The sequence below is a fragment of the Crocodylus porosus genome, unplaced genomic scaffold (assembly GCF_001723895.1).
Source record: "Crocodylus porosus isolate Cpor-Errol unplaced genomic scaffold, CroPor_comp1, whole genome shotgun sequence".
Classification (NCBI taxonomy): domain Eukaryota; kingdom Metazoa; phylum Chordata; order Crocodylia; family Crocodylidae; genus Crocodylus; species Crocodylus porosus.
Genome location: NW_017728918.1, coordinates 106,530,267 through 106,547,248, shown reverse-complemented (window position 1 = coordinate 106,547,248; position 16,982 = coordinate 106,530,267). Strand labels below are relative to the sequence as shown.

The 16,982-nt window shown below is 39.7% G+C and overlaps 1 protein-coding gene across 1 annotated transcript in view; it reads right to left on the bottom strand.

Moving 5' to 3' along the window:
* Nucleotides 1–16,982, bottom strand: part of ENPP1 (ectonucleotide pyrophosphatase/phosphodiesterase 1) — a 73,268-nt gene that overhangs the window by 19,361 nt on the left and 36,925 nt on the right. Inside the window, exons 10-17 of the mRNA XM_019538057.1 lie at nucleotides 14,897–14,962; nucleotides 14,519–14,591; nucleotides 12,773–12,881; nucleotides 11,835–11,966; nucleotides 10,459–10,490; nucleotides 4,826–4,953; nucleotides 2,736–2,805; nucleotides 1,532–1,619 (exon numbers count right to left, since the gene is read on the bottom strand). Coding sequence (XP_019393602.1) covers nucleotides 1,532–1,619; nucleotides 2,736–2,805; nucleotides 4,826–4,953; nucleotides 10,459–10,490; nucleotides 11,835–11,966; nucleotides 12,773–12,881; nucleotides 14,519–14,591; nucleotides 14,897–14,962 — 698 coding nt within the window. The remainder of the gene's footprint in view (nucleotides 1–1,531; nucleotides 1,620–2,735; nucleotides 2,806–4,825; nucleotides 4,954–10,458; nucleotides 10,491–11,834; nucleotides 11,967–12,772; nucleotides 12,882–14,518; nucleotides 14,592–14,896; nucleotides 14,963–16,982) is intronic.

Genomic DNA, 16,982 nt, shown 5'->3' with positions numbered 1-16,982 from the left:
AGCTCCTCTTAGTTTTTTAGGAACCCCTACCTGGGTCTCATATTCTGAAAGCTGAGAAGCTGTCCTGGATGCTTGTTGAAGGCCTTATGCACTATACCCTAAAAGGAGCCTACATGGCAAGATAAATTTACCAACACAGAAGTTCTTCAAAGGGCAAATTTACCAAGTGTGATAGGCCTACTCAAAAAGAGATGACTGAACTGGCTAGGCCATATGAGTAGATTGGAAGACGGATGTATATCCAAGGACATGCAATACAGGGAACTATTGGAGGTACCAAGAACAACAGGACTCCCCAAGCTTCACTATAAAGACACATGCAAGCAAATTATGAAGGCATTTGGCGTTGACCCTAACCAATGGGAAACCTGGGCAACAGCTTGCAGAAAACAGTCTGCAGGAAGCAAGCAGCTCCCTAACCACCCAGTCATGACATGTACACTTGCAACCACTGCCACAGATCATGCAAATCTCAGATTGGACTATTCAGTCACATGAGACACTGCAAACCATCTATGCCATAGGCTACAATATCCACCATCTCTCACAGACGAAAGGATACCAGTCATATGTGGCTGCTTGCAAATGTTCAAATATATATTTTTTTTTAAATGGTGCTTTACTTTAAACTTTGCTTGCTCCTGTGCCAAGCCCATCACACAGAAGAAGCAGTGTGTTAGTTGGGCCTAGCTTGTCTGATGACTGTATACATCAGGTGCTTTAGCGGGCGGTGGGGGGGGTTGTGCTTTTATCTAATAGCTGATTGAATCAAAAAGCACCTGATCTATACAGACACTCTAGAGTCAGGTTCAAGTAACATGCTGCTTCTTCTGGTAAACCACAGTTTGGGGGTTTGGGGAATTGTTTTACCATGTGCAAGCAGCCTGTGACTTTAGGTAGCTAAGTCCAAAATGTATCTAATTCATAGACTATACTCAGTATACATTAGATCAGACCCATGCAAACCAGAGTGGTGGAAGAATAGCAAGCTGCTTCCCTTCATCCAATAACTCGGTGATTAGAACACTACCTGAAAATGTGGGTAACGCACGTTTAACGCCGCCTAAGGGAAGTTATATCTATATTTACCCTCTCCTGGAAAAGTAACTCCTAACTGCAGGAGAGGTTTAGGAATTTGAATAAAAAAAGTAGGCTCTGCTGAAAAGAAAAAAAGGGATCGTGCCCCTCGCCAGGCACCTGCTGAAAGCAGAAATGGTGAGGAGCCTAAATCTTTTTTTCCATAGAACCTACTTGCCTCTCCCATGGCTCAGGCCTGAGCTAATAGCTACAATGCATCATTGCAAAGTAAACTAAATCTGGGTGTAATATAGTTTGCACCTCATTTAAAACCCCAAAAACTCTTGCATATGTACAGTGTGACACCATTAAGCCACACAAAGTGACATTTTCGTCATGTGTACATGGTAGTGGCATCATGTATACAAGCGCCTTGAGGTTCTTATTTGTTTACCCTAATGGTATTCTCAGGCTTGCTAGGATGCAAAAAACTAAAAAATATGCTTGTACTTACCACACATTAAATTATAGATTTCAATATTTCCAAATGGGTCAACCTTAGTACTAAACTTGAATCCAGGTCCAAAGCCAATAAAGATACCCTATGGTTTAAACAGAACTCCAATTTACTTCATTCTTTAAGGAATAACAGTGAAAAATATTTTCATGCTATTATATAAACCAGAAGCACTTTGATCCATTTACATTGTAATAATCTCATTTTTGGTGACAGATAGTAAAATATGGACTAAATTAGGTGCAGCTATTTTCAAAAGACAATGTATAATTATTTATAGAAGAAGTATGGAGACATAAAGGAAGCATTTTTTTTTAAAATAGAGAAAGCAGATACGTTTTAGCAAATCTGAAGTTGACTCATAATTGGTTTGAAAAACCAAATGAAAACCTAATTATCTCTGACATTTCCTCCACTCTTCCATGCTTTGAACAAATTCAATTCCTCACTGTCCATTTCTTTAAATCAAATGACTTAAAGAACATGGTCTAAATGTTAGCCCAACATGACTGGCATTCTTCATGTGAAGAAGCCCTATATTTATGCCAGTGAAGAATGAAAAAATTAGAAGAAACTTAATAGTCTCCTCTCATATAAAACTGACCTGGCATGTTTCCCCTTCACTGAAATTTTAGTTTTTTATGTTAAAAGCAGAAAGATTATAAGAAAAACTAAACTTTGGCTCCTCCTTACTTAGCCTATAAGGCCACTGGATAAGTGCAGGGCCTTTTTGTTATATGCCTGTATAGACCTGGCACAGTAGAGTCCTGACTTGTAATTGTGATCTGTAAGTTACACAACAGTGGGCATGTCTACACATGTGCTTTACTGAACAGCAAAACACTAATTTACAGTGCAGTAATGCATCACCATCTACACGTGCACTGCAATTAGGGTACAGCAGATTAATTTAACCTGAAATAGGATAGTCCCATCAAACACAGGTACTATCCAATGGCAGAGTAAGATTATAAAATCATTATTATAATTATAATAGTTATCATTACTGTGCTTAAACACATGGGTAGACAGTGACATTGGGAGTAGATTAACCTGGCTCAAACTGCACCAGAATTTATTCAGTTGTATTAATTGCACCCAGTAACAACAACAGAAGTGTCTGAACCCTTATCCTTTGCATATCTGTAACAAGGTGTATTCATATTAACTATAAGAAGGATTCATATTTTCTGGCTCTCACCTGCATATTTGGGAAGAGATTGTCTGAGCCATGAAATCCACCTTTGCAAAACTTGATCTCAAATGGTTTCCTATTAAAAAAATCATATTTTATAAAACCCATAATGCTTTACACATTAGTATAAAAACATATTCAACGCAATGTTGCTTGCCTCAACTTAGACGGGACACTAATTATACCCAAGTCTGTATCCCAGGGACATGCAAAGAGAGATTGTCCTTAAAATATGAGGGACAGAGATTATCATCTGCAGGTATTACCTCTTCAGGCTTAATGATTCCAGCACTGACATCTTATGTATGTGAAACCATAGGTAATTTGGGAACAAGATGTTCATCCTTTGGATAACAGAACTTTAGTGCACTGTACTATTGTATGTAGAGTATCCAACATTTCACTGAGAAATAATTTCTGATAGAATTAAAAAATAATGTAATTTAGAATGCATTTGATTAAAATACATCCTATATTCAAATGCCAAAGGTCTCTGATATAAATCAAGTCCTGTTAACTAATTGTACAACAGTCTTAGAATTACCAAACACCACGTTCCATGGTGTTGCAGATTATCATTATTTTACAGCAAAATCTGTGTATGCCACCAGTAGAAAAAGCTCTGGTCAATAAAGAAACCAGGTCTCTAGTACTGGGATTATATGAGGTTTCTAGTACTGGAATATAGTATAGGTATACAGAAGTAGGGCTGGATCCTATTTCTTTTTATGGACCTAAATGGTAGTTACCTAGCTACATCCATTTTTGGCATTTATATAGTTTGTTATTCTATTTTGCCAGGGACAAGTACATTTGCCCAGCACACCTACATGTATACCTGTCAGAAACAAATAGACAAGAAACACAACCCTATCATATTTTAGCCAAAAGGTTATGTTATGTCAGGTTCCAGGGCCACCAAGGGATTGAACCTACACATGTCTGACTACTCAGCACAGGTTAGGCATTATATGTCAGGACTTCTGCAGACCTCCTCTTGGAACTGGCTCCCTGGGCAGCCAAGAGGGAGACATGTAGGGCCAGGATGAAGAACACAGGATAGATGGTGCGTGGCTCAGCAAGTTGGCTACTAATCTGGAACGGGGAGGATCTGTGGGACAAGTTTCTCTACTGCTCTCCAGCTATTTCTTCCAATGCAAGTGGCTCAGCTTCAAAAGAGAACAGGCTGGATAATGACTATCCTGAGGCCTGGTAGTTAAATCATTCTGCTGGGAGGCAGAAAAAGCAGGTTGTAAACACCCTCTAGGACTCTAACATGGGAGGTGATTTCCTGCCACCTCCTTGTCTCACACTTGATAATCATGAATTTTTGGCTCTGTACACATCTGGGGGAGCACACAGCATCAAACGTTTGATTAGCCAGAGCACAGTCCCATTGAGCATACTCAGTAGCTGTGAGGATGCTTGCCCATCCATGCTGCACCCAGAATATAATCACAAATTGGGTGTAAAAGCCAAAAACACAGCAGGATAACAGCCATATAGGCATATGAAGTAGGACCTAGCCCTTAAACTAGTACATTATAAGTCACTATTTTGGCAATGGCAAATATACTGGTCAGAACATTACCAAGCAATTATTGACAGTGAAATGGGAGAACAGCTGTGATAATGAAAAGCTCAGAAAATGTCATCCCTCTGTTTTCTCAGCAAAGGTTCAGACTTGACTGGTATTCAATAAAAATATAGCAGAGTTGTTTAACAGCCTGTGAGGAGTTGATTGTCTTCCCATAGCTAACAGGCCTCCAATTCAGTAAAACATGGATGTGGTACACAACAGGGGGGGAAGCACCTATGTGGCTGCTTGGTACAATAGTGGGGGGGGTCTTCTGCAGTGGGTGGGTCTTCTGCAGCAGGGGAGGGGAGGACTCCACATAGTGTGAACCCAGGGGGGCCCATGGCTCACCCTGGTGTGGTCTGCGGGCATACTGCCCCAGCTGGTGCAGCCCAAAGGGCATTTGGCCCCCAGCTGCTTAGAAGTTGGACAGCTCTTTGACTTAGAGGAGAAAAGTTAAAATATTAGAAAAGAAAATGTTTCTTTCTGTATTATTAAGAATGGAAAAATGGTAACTTACCGAGCAAGTTGCCACTGCGAGTCTAAGTAAAAGTGCACTGGTTCTATTCTGTCATTGTTGGCAAAGTGAAAACGCTTGGGTAACTGCCATTTCATATATGCCTTGAAAGGCTGATTGGAGTCAATACACTGAAATGTTTAAATTACTCACATTTAATAATCATATGTAAAAAAAGAGCAAGTTTCTATTATGCACAAATTCTTATCTGAGTAGTAGAAAAGAAATGCATATCAGCACTTTAATCTCAAAGAGTCTGTTCAAACTCCTCTTAAGTCACTGGTGCTCAACCTTTCTTGTCAGAGGACCAATGGGCAGTGTCCAGTCTATCAGCGGGACAGACCTGGCTAGTGATCTGGATCCAGTGCCTAGGGAAGTCATCAAGGGACCCCATTTAGAAATGGGGCAGCTGAGCCACAACCCTGATCCATGGGGGAACCTGGCCCCAATCAAATCACAGGGGAGATAGGGGGAGTGGCTATGCCCCAGAGAGGGAAGGGATCATGGCCCAGCTTCAACCCACCATGTAAGGCTTCAAGTTTGGAATTTCATGGCAGGGGATGGTGGCAGTATTAGTGGTTACCATTCCCTCCCCACCAAATTTTCTGACCTTGACTGGGGCCAGATACCATGGCCAGATACCATGGCTCTGCGGGTTACATTAGGCTCACAAGCCAGAGGTTGAGCACCCTTGTCTTAAACCAAAGGGAGGTTTTCTGTCAAGCTTGAGGATTTATTGTAAGGTGTCTAAACATTACTTGCTTAAATGACATATACATATTGACTAAATCTCAGTTTTAACAGTTGTTAAAATGTATTAATAAGCAGTAGGATTCATTCACTAGAACTGTATATTTCCCCCTTCTTTTATTAATGACATATGTTGATTGTGACAATGTTGGTTTGTATATAAAAAAATAACTTTTAATTACATTAAAAGTGTGGACTTATAAAATAATTGTACACTTTGATACGTGTGTGGTTGTGAGGAAGAATGAATTTTATTGCTCATGAGTGCACATCAACTGATCCACTGTAACTTTCTCAACAGATTTTAGAAAAATGGTTCAGAATGAATTGCTATTAGTTGTCTTCTTTAATTTCAAATCGAAGGATGCTGGATGATTTCCAGACATTCAAGAAACAATTAAAATAAGAAATATTGCTGTTGAATGGTCTCTTCTTGAAGACAATAGATTAGGGTATTCAAGTTAGACAAATTTACACCTCAAGCTGAAAAAAACTAAAAAGTCACTTATAAATAATACAATGTTAGATATTTACAGCATAAAGCTCAGTAGTTTGCTTCTTTGTATATATAAAATTATATATACGGTGTTAATCCACTTGAAATTACTTGTGAATTTAGGTCAAATCAGCCAAATACTTTTCCCTTGAAAAAAACTGAGAGAGTAGATTAACAAAATTGCAATTGACAGAGGCACTGGAGGTCATCTTTTACCTAAAAACTAAGAGAGTAGAGCTGTCATCCAGGACATAAAACAACCAGGTTCAAATTTCTTCCTTTGCCTGAAGTGACTTTAAAAACTTATCTGTAAATTGCCAGGAAAAGTCCTGTGCTACCAGGCAATCAGATTTCAGGAGGAGGTCCTTATCGTATTTCCTATTACCAGGATGCAAAATTGCATAACTAATTACACATGGACTGAAGCAGACAGTAGAACATAGGTGCTTCATCTCCCAAATCTATTGGAGTTGTTCCATGTTGGTGGGATATTTAAAAAATTCACTGTGCCACAGAACACAAAAGCAAATTATTCAATAGCCTCATAGTTTAGTCATTTACCTTTAAGGCTAAGGACAGACATTTCAAAAGTCTAAGCCTGAATTGATTCATTCTTTACAAGTTAGTCTAACCTGCAAAACTTGAACCAATTTGGAGGTGGAGAGACATTCTCTTTTAATTCTCAAAATACAGGCACATGCCGGCAGTGGCTCAGGCTAGAAGGCTGGGGGCACTGAAATAGCCTTCCTTTCCCTTGTACTATGCTGAGCTGAGGGGGGAAGGGAGGGTATGGTCAGGCCCAGCAGGATGCTCTGATTAGAGAGGGGTTTAAACCCCAACCCTGGCCTGCACCTTCTCAGGCTTTTCTCCTGCTTACTGCTCAAGGGGCAGGAGTGTTGCCAGACTTTAGCACTGGGCTATCACTCTGAGGCAAAGTGGGATGTGCACTGCACACATCTGTTGATGATAGTGAGCTTTTCAATCTCCCTCTCCCTGTCTGCAAACCTGTCTGAAAACCTGACAGGGCTGCAAACCAGCAGGGAGGCTGATAAAAACACAGTATTTATCAGCCTATTAGCAAAACAAAAGCCTCTCTCATTAATTCAAGCTCTTCTTAAACAGCTTTTTCCAGGGAACAAATGGAGGGACATTATCAGCTGACATGTTGATTAGTTCCAAAAAGCCCTAAATGGACACTGTTCTGTCTGCCTGTCCCAGTGAAACTGGAGACATGCACATACACACACAGATACCTCTCAGCATAACTAGCACAGCACATGCCTAGGGTCTGTGGGGCTGTGGTATATGCTGTGGGAGAGGGGAGGGAGGGGGGAATCTCTCCTTGAGCAGTGAGGGAAGCCAGGCAGACCTTGCTGGGTCTTCAGTCTCCCCTGAAGCTCTGGCTATGGAGGAGAGGGGCAAGGCAAGCCTGTTCTTTGGAGCTGTGAGCACAGCCTATCCAAGCCCAGCCCAGTGCAGAGCTGCAAATCATCTGAGATGCTGGGGGACTCTGGTTTTAGTCAAACCAGGAAGGGGCCTGGGATAGACATTGCATAAACCGGTCTGACCTAAATCAGTTAAGCCTGACACTATATTCAACCAGATTTCTCCTAAACCAGTTTCAGCCATTTTGAAACTGTTTTATGTGCACTGAACTTATATTCTGTTACATGTTTAAACTAGTTTCTGATCACTTAAACTGGTCTATGTGTAATGTCTGTCCTTGCCTAAAACACCTGAGTTCTAGTCCCTCCTCCAATGAATGCCTATTTGTGAACCTGAAGTAGGACAGCAGCAACAGACAAGAATTAAATCACCATCCCCCACCTTAGATGTGTTTAGGGAACTCTTTTAGGAAATAAGACATAGGATTTGCACCCTATCAAGTAGAGGAGGTGCTACAAGCCAAAGGCTCCCATATCCAAGGTGAATAACCTTGAACTTTTGCATAAAGGGGAGCAGAAGAGGATATCAACTACCAGCACAGGGAGTGTTGTGAATCAAACATTTAATTTCCTTTGTTTTTTTAAAGAGTGAATGAAACAACTTTTTTAATGTTATGTTAAACAAAATATTTTGTATCAAATTGTTTTTGTTTAGATTTATCATTGGGGTAACAGAAAACAAACTAAACCAAAATATCAGCCCCCTGTGAAAAATCAATTATTTGATCAGCCTCAATACAGAGCTCTTCAGAAAGTTAACTCCTAAACTTTTTTCCAAACTGAAAGTTGCAACTTCTATAGCCAGGCAACCTCCTACAAAGTAAGACTGCTGCATAATTGAGCATGGAAGAGTTTCAGTGGCTCCCAGTCAGCAGTGATTATTACATAGACCCTTATCACTTCGGTGCAAAATGGAGTCAGTATCATTTGATTTCCATGTGCATTCACTCAACATTTCACAGCTGCAGTACAATTGCCATCTTTTGCTTACTTTTGCAAATTGGAAATGCTAAAGCTCAACATCTAAGAAAATCTGTGTATTTAGACACTAAAGCTTCATAGAAAAATCCTACAGCAATACAAAAAAACTGGACAAATTACATCTATTTATTAAAGACTGTATGTAACTTAAATAATGGAAATAAACAACAGAGTGGTATTATATACAAGATGTATGTTTGTGTTAAACAGTTAATGCTCTTGAGAAGAATGGTAGTAAATACTGGCAATAATTGCTATACAATGGTATGGTAATTTCTAGGGGTGTGTGAAGCAGGACCTATTCAATTCAGATTCAGCCCGAATCAGGGACAGTGGTTTGATTCATTAATTTGGATCACTGTCCCCGATTTGATTTGGCCAAATCCAAATCTGAAGATCCGATGCTGATTTGGAGAATCAATGATCAGACATGGACACAGCTTTAAATGTTTTTGTTACATACCTCGAGGTACTAGCGTGGCTTGTGAATGCTGCAATGCTGGGGCAGATGGAATGTCCCACAGGAGTGCAGGGTCACAAGCTCAGTGGTGAACCCAGAAGTAGACCGGAAGTGCTTCTGGTCCACTTCTGGGTCTGCTGCCAAGTGCACTGGGGAGCCCCCTGCACTTCTGTGGGACGCTCCATGTGCCCCAGCATTGCAGAATTCACAGGCTGTCTGCTACCTTGAGGTATGTAGAAAAAAACATTTAAAGCTGTGTCTATGTCCAAATCGCCAACTCTTTCTGAATCTCTCCAAATCGATTCAGAGGGTTCCAATTCGAATTTCAGAGATTAAAGGGTCCTCTGATTCAATTTGGATTCAGAGATTTGGCCACCAAATCAGGCTGAATCTTCACCGAATCCAATCAGGAACTAAAGCTTCTCACGGCCCAAGTAATTACACTTCAGAATGACGATTCTTAGAACACTGTCTCAATTTCATCCTCTTTCCTCTTTAAGAAAAATTATTTTTAACACACAACAGAGAAGGTAGTGAACGTGTGTGAAATAAGTAAGCAACATTACAAGACCCTAATATTGTTGTCTGGGAAGCTTGAGTCTGAAAGCTGTTCAGACTCAGGAAATCTGGACCATGCTAAGCTAAAGGATGTTTCTTCCACCGGGACATATTTCAGATAGATATTAATCTTCCTATAGTTTTGCATATTCTTTGTTCATAAAAGTACAAGTCCTACACATAAGACTTCTCTTAACCACAAGCAGATGTATGTTTAAAGTTTGGCAATATGCAACTTCTTCCAGATTTGAGCAAATATGATGTAATGTCAGCCCACGGGGAAAAAAGTGTGTTTATGAATGGCAAACAAAACCTCTAATCCTGCATAAGCCAAAAGTGGCTCCTTGCATCATCCCATTACCGTGACCCTTGACTTTTCTAAGCCCTTCCCAGCCATTGTTTAATCTTTGACTGGGCACATCTACATGTGCCCTATGGCGTCATTGTTACTGCACTGCCATTTAGTGTTTCCTTTTGGAAATACTAAATGATGGCACAATAACAGCCTGTACTGTGCTGTCCGCACAGCACACAGTTATTTTTAGCTGCTACATCACCGTAGCAACATGCTATACCAACGGTAGCTGTGGCATCACGGTTTTTGCTCGCTGATGCTACATCAAGTTGCTACACAGATGTAGCGTCATGTGTAGAAGTACCCACTATGTCATGCATAGAAATATATGTAGATAGTAATGAATCAAATAACTTTTCCAGAAAAATTCTCAACACTTCCAGTTCTGCTTTGGAAAAGAAAAAAAATGGACAGGAAAAAAGTTATTTCCTTAAAAGTGTCCAAGATCTTTCTGAACACACACATCTCTTTTAGGACATCCCTTTGGGGAGAGAGATTTCAAGGGATTTAGCATATTACTGATACTGTAAATGAATAACAAACATCAATATAAATCAAGAAGAAATAGCAACTATTAAAAGCAATACTTACTGTAAGGTTCCTGACAATGCCTTCATAATCAACTGGAAGAGTCATATGTAAGAATTAGTCACCTAAGTTATAAGGAAAAGTAGATGCAAAATCAAAGAGTTCCAATCATGGGATTTGATTCAGTACTATACACTCTTCTAACAGACAGATGGGATAAAAAAAAATTAGGATGTATGGAGTTGGCATACCTGATATTCTTAAAATAAAATCAACCAGGAAAATGGAATATATAATTTCCAATCTTTCTTTAAAAATAATAGATTAATTCAATTTTGCTTCTTGTGTAAGGGTCACCAAAATTCCAGAGCATTATAAGCATTTGGTATTAAAAGTGAATGAGCAACATTTTCAAAAGTGCTTAAGTGACTTAGAAGCATAAGTCACCTATGAACTTCAGTGGGATTTAGGTTTTTGCATTTGAAAATGTTACAAACATCAACCAAGGTGAAAGAGATATCACATAACAAACAGATGTCAGGGAAGATATAAAACTAACAAGTGTGGTCACAAAAGAAATCAATTATTATAACTGAATGAGGGCATCTAAAATAAGACCAGGAGCATATATCAGGTTCGAAGGAAAGTGGGAATTGCTAAGCTAATAACTAGACACCTGTTTGAAGAGATGCCATGCATAAAACAAGAGGGAAGAAATAGCAACAGCCGATGCTTCAACATTGTTTTGAATGACAATATGTGTGCATAAAATACAGACATAGACAGTCTTGCACAGCCAAGCATTCCTGAAGGCAGGAACCCCTTTAAAAGCAGATTTATATGTCTATATATCATCATTTTCCTCAATCCTAGTAGCCCTCAGCTAACACTGAGTCTGAGAAATAGAAAATTAGGGATGGAAGGAACCTCAGGAGGTCATCTAGTCCAAACCCCTGCTCAAAGCAGGACCATCCCCTACTAGATCACCGCAGGCAAGGGCTTTGTCTAGCCAGGTCTTAACCTTCAGGGATGGAGAGTACTCAGACTCACTGGGTAACCTGCTCCAGTGTTTTACCACTGTCCTAGTGAGAGTTTTTCCTAATATCCAACCTAAACTTCCCTTGCTGCAACATAAGATCATGGCTCCTTGTTCTGTCATCTCCCACCACTGAGAGCAGTCTAGATCCATCCTCTATGGAAGCACCCTTCAGGTAGTTGAAGGCGGCTATTAAATCATCCTTCAGTCTTCTCATCTCCAGACTAAATAAGCCTACTTCTCAGCCTCCCCTCGTTAAGTCATGTGCCTCAGCTCCCTCACCATTTTTGTTGCCCTCTGCAGGATTCTCTCGTACATTATGCATGTATGAACCCTATTTCAATTGTTTAGATGTATAAAAATACATATTCTAATGACACAGATTAGTTTAGCAACTACATACAAGATAAATACTCATCTGGAACATTAATTGGTCTCAAGCGAGCTGCAGGGCCTGCCACAATCATGAAATCATTCACGTTGTCCAGATATGTGCTCAGATAGGCTGTTTTTCTGCAGCTAGCTACTTCCATTCCTGGAAAGGGAAATAAAAGTTATTCAAAAGTCAGATAAAAATATACAGTATTCTTTTTAAGGAGATACAAAGCTGATTTCTAGAAATGGAAAATATACCCTTTCGGGACAAATTATCAGCCAGAACAAAATATCTAAATAGTAGGAAAGGAAGTGTGCAGTCATAATGTACACATCCATCTACCCTTTTACAGCTTGTATAAACATCCTAATTAGGGTTGGCAGTAGAAAAGTACAATAAAATATCCATGTGTAAAGAAAAAATATATAGGGTAATTTGGGAGTCTGATAGAGTGGATAATTTTCACTTTCGGGCTGTCAGGAACTTCAGCTTCATAGGTATAGCCTTGCAGTCTGGGGCAGCTAATGGATAAGAAGCCATGGCTGTGGCTTTTACTTTATCCTATGCAAGTGGTATAAATACACAGGACTGTAACAATTAAGAAGGCAGTTTTAATTAATTAAAATAATAATAAATGTCAGCAATGTCAAAATGAAGTCTGTTACTTTGAATTCAAGGAAGCTGGTAATGGGGGAAAGGGGAGTTATGTATAAACAGAAAAAAAATAGCTTCATCCCAACCTCTACAGCTCTAAAACCAGAAAATAAGGACACTGTTTCTTAGTTATACTAAGGATGCTCTATACTGCTCTGGCATTGCAAACTATTAGTTACAGTCATTTTAAGGCTCTTTTACAAGGAAAGTGTAATATAAATACAGACCAGGTTAGCACATTTTTCTGTACCAAAAAATGAAAAGATAATGTCACCTCACTGTAAGAATATAAATTATGAAATCAAATTTACCATGATCAGATACAAGGATGATATTTAGGCATTTATGCAAATTCATTTGTTTGAGACCATCCATCAGCATCTCAATTATCCTGTCCACCCTCTGTAATGCAAGAATGACCTACAAAACAGTTACATCATGCTATAAAACTAACATTAAACATTTCCATCAGAAATACATTCATTCCTGATAAATTTAACATTTAATTTGACCTATTTTGAAATTTCAAAGTTGATTTAAAAGTATAGTACAATATATTGTCCATGTGTACTCATTAAAGGTCGCTTTCAGCAAACAGATATTCTGTTCACGTCAATATTCCTATAGACTTCCTTGTTGATTTTTATACGAGTAAGGACTTAATGTCCCACCCACATTTTCATTTCTGGGTATTACGATTTATTTGCTTTCTATTTGTCTAAAAAGTCAATATAAGAAATTCCACCTTCACTTAATTTATACACTTTGCCATTTGGATTATTTTAACTAGAAATTCCCAAGGCTGGACTGGTAGCTTAAATAAAAATGTAAAGTTTTATTAGTTAGAACCAAGCTTTGAAAACTTGGTTGTAGCTACCAAATATACCATTTTATGACTCAACTCCCTCTTCCTCATTCACACTTGGCACCTTGCTAGTAGCAACAGACTGAGTAGGACTACTTGCAAAAAATAATAGATACCTAGGTAATCAATGCAACTAACTAGTTTTTGTAATCAACTTATTATTCAGTAAGACCACTTGCATAATTTACTCTGCTCAGTGTGAGTAAAAGTTGAAGAAATATGTGCTAAAGCTGCTAGAAGTCTTTACAACAGTTTTTATCCTCAGAGTACTTTTTACAATACATAACCACAGGTTCATCACTAACAAAAGGTAATGGCAATAGAGTTTGACATTTTTAGGATATGGTGGCTGCTATAAAGGCTCTTTGTTAAATATCCATATAAATAACCATGCCTCCATGCACAAAGCCAAGGTGCAGAATGTCTCAAGGGAAGCTGGCAGAGCTCATTTGCCAAGTTAGATGCCAAAAATGTCTCCAAACTCAAGATAATATAATACTCTGCCTTCCCTAAACCACCAAATTATTTTCCCTCCTTCTAGCCCCTTCTAGTTTGTGGTGTCAACAACTGCAAGTATTTTATGCTTTCAAGAGGAGTAACTTATCCCAGATTGTAAGGATTCCTCTTTATTTACAGAATGGTTACATCACCCACAGTGGTATTGCCAGCCTCTGCAACACTACACTCTTCTCTAAAGTTGCCTTGTTGTAGTGAAGGGGATATGACCATTTAATTCCACATTCACTTAATTCTTTCACTGACATTGCCAGCAGGAGTGCCAGTTACAATATGAATAGAATTTGTACTAGAACTAAAGTTGAACAGGTTTCATTCAAAACATTTTTAAAATGAAACACAGCTTTTCCTAAACTGAAAATGGCCATGAAAATCATTTGCTTTCTTTTTCCTTTCTGAAATTTTTCCAGAAATTAGCATATGAACTGAGAGAGGGTTACATATTCCCATGTGCATCTACAATTTTTATTACAACCAAAAGACAATCTGATAATTTATTAACACCCTCAATAGCAAATTTCTTAAAGGCCCTTTACTATATACAGTGCTCACTGCTCTTCTAATTGCAAAGTCTGTGTTCTGCTAAGTATGTTAAGAATTCCTGTTTATGGCCATTTATCTAACATGCTTTACACGCTCAACACTTAGTACAGAGCTTTTAAAGGGAGTTACTTACTTCACTGCTGACTGGTCCAAACTTGTGGCCTGAGGTATCAGGTTCTTCTAAATACAGAGTGTAAAAGTGTGGTCTATATCAAACGGCACCAAAAATGTAATATTTTACATACATATTGAAACACAGTTTGAAAAGACTAATTCAACAATGGATAGCAACTATTAGAAAACTGTGCATCATCAGAAAGGGAACATTTTAATGGAGAGATAGAAAGAAAATTAACAAATTTAGGTTAATTTAATTGTTGAAGATGGTAAAATAGTACACAGGGTATTACATTAAGTATAAATGGTAGTTATATTGTAATATATTTATTCATTCATATTTCATTGGTTTAACTGGGAAATGGGAGCTTTACATTCACAATTTCATACCTACCTTTCCTCTTCAGGTAACTTCAACCACTGAAGAATAGTTGTCACCCTTGCCTCAAATGGGATTGAACTGTATCAGAACAATGAAATATTAAATATAATTCAAAGGACCAAAGCAATATTCACAGCCTGTCTTGCTTTCAACACAAATAAAAATGAAATCATTTGGCTAGAATAAAGCTCTGATAAATACCAACTAAATCAATCAAAATCACTTATATGTAGGTCTTAATGGCAAATTTTACAAGTAGAAGGCACAAGGCCTAATCTAAAGCCTACCAACTCAACGGGATCACCTCTTTTGATTTTTATGGGCTTTGCATAAGGCCCTAAATCTTGCTGTCCTTCCTCATTCAAATAGCCCTGTTGATTTCAGCAGGAATGCTCAAATAGACTGACGCTTTTTCTTATGCTGTATCAACCTGAGTTTTACCGTGTGAGCCCACCTGTTACACTCATGATAAACATGACTAACTGAAATCCAGGATAAAACTTCTGAAGCATATCGATAACAAGCATCATTGACATAAATTTGGCTATACCTTTACCAGACCTAGAGCACTGGTTGCTAATGAAGTATGCCTTAAGCTACATGAGGCATTCCAAATGTCCTTGTACACCCAGCTGGAGAAGGAAGGATGCAGCCCATATTCCTAGCCAACTGGAAGTCATAATCAACACAAGATCATCCTATGATCACCCCATCTTTCTCAGTTCTTCCAACCTTTTCTTTCAAGTCATGCTTCCTAGACCTCTGTTAATTTCTTGTTGCTAATTTCTTGTTGTTAATCATAATCCTATCCTATAAAGTGTCTGCAACTCCATCCAGCTTGGTGTCACCTGCAAATGGACCAAGTATGCAATTCATTCTATCCTCAAGTCTTTAATGAAGTTATTGAATACTACAAGATACGGGACGGATGCCTGTGGAACCCCTCGACTTCCTCCCAATTAGGCTTCCAACCACTTTGAACAATGTAATCCAACCCGTTATGCACCTTACTACACCAGCTTTCATCTAGATTGTAATTCCTCAGATGCCACCAATTATTCCAATTTAACTGTTATACGTGCAATAGGGCTGTGCAAAATTTTGGCAGCCGTTTTGTTTCAGAGGTGTTTCAGGCCATTTCAGCACCCAAAACACTGAATCTAAATCAAAATGGAAGGCTCCAAAACATTTTAGAAATATTTCAAAGAATTTCAGAATTTTGGAGCTGGGCTTACAGGGAACCAACAACTAAAAAAAGAGAGAGTGTGGGAAAGACTGCTCTGATATTGACATCTAGCTCCCGGTTCAATTCCCCAGCTCTCTGATCACTTCCCCAGTTCTTTCCGGGGGGCACGGGCCCCCGGATCTGTGTGAGGGGTTTCAGTAGGCTGCTGCTGCATGTAGCAGCCTGCTCACACCAGGAAGCCTGTGGTGCTGCCACTGGCCCCAGCCTGCAGGGGCAGCCTGCTGAAACTGGCATGCAGAGACAGAGGCCCACACCCACCAGAAAGAGCTGCAGAACTGATCAGAGAGCTGGGGGAATCAAACTGGGAGCTGGGGAATCAAACTAGGAGTTGGGGGAATGTTCATCCCTGAACGTTCCCCCAGTTCCTGGTTTGATTACCCAGCTCCCCAGTCCTTCCCCCAGCTCTTCCTGGGGGGCACAGGCCCCCAGATGTGCATGCAGGATGACAGCAGGCTGCTGCTAGCTGGGGATGGTTGTGGCTCCAAGCTATTTCCCCAGCCAGCAGCAGCATCCTGCTGAAATCCCACATGCAGATCCGGGGGCCTGCACCCCCTGGGAGCAGCAGGGAGAATGATAAGAGAGCTGGGGGAAGCAATCAGAGAGCTGGGGAATCAGACTAGGAGCTCCAGCTGACAGGTGGAGATGCCCCAGCTCCCAGACAATACACAGCACCCTGCTGAGTCACATTGAACCCCCACCATGGGGCAGCTGCTGCATGAGTGCCAGGCAGGGAGGCAATCCCTACTGCACTGCATTGTGTGGGGGGGCTCTCCCACAAGCCACCAGAGGCTTCAATTGATGCTGCTGCAGCCAGTGAATGCAGGTCTTTTTTTTTTTTTTTTTTTTGCTCTG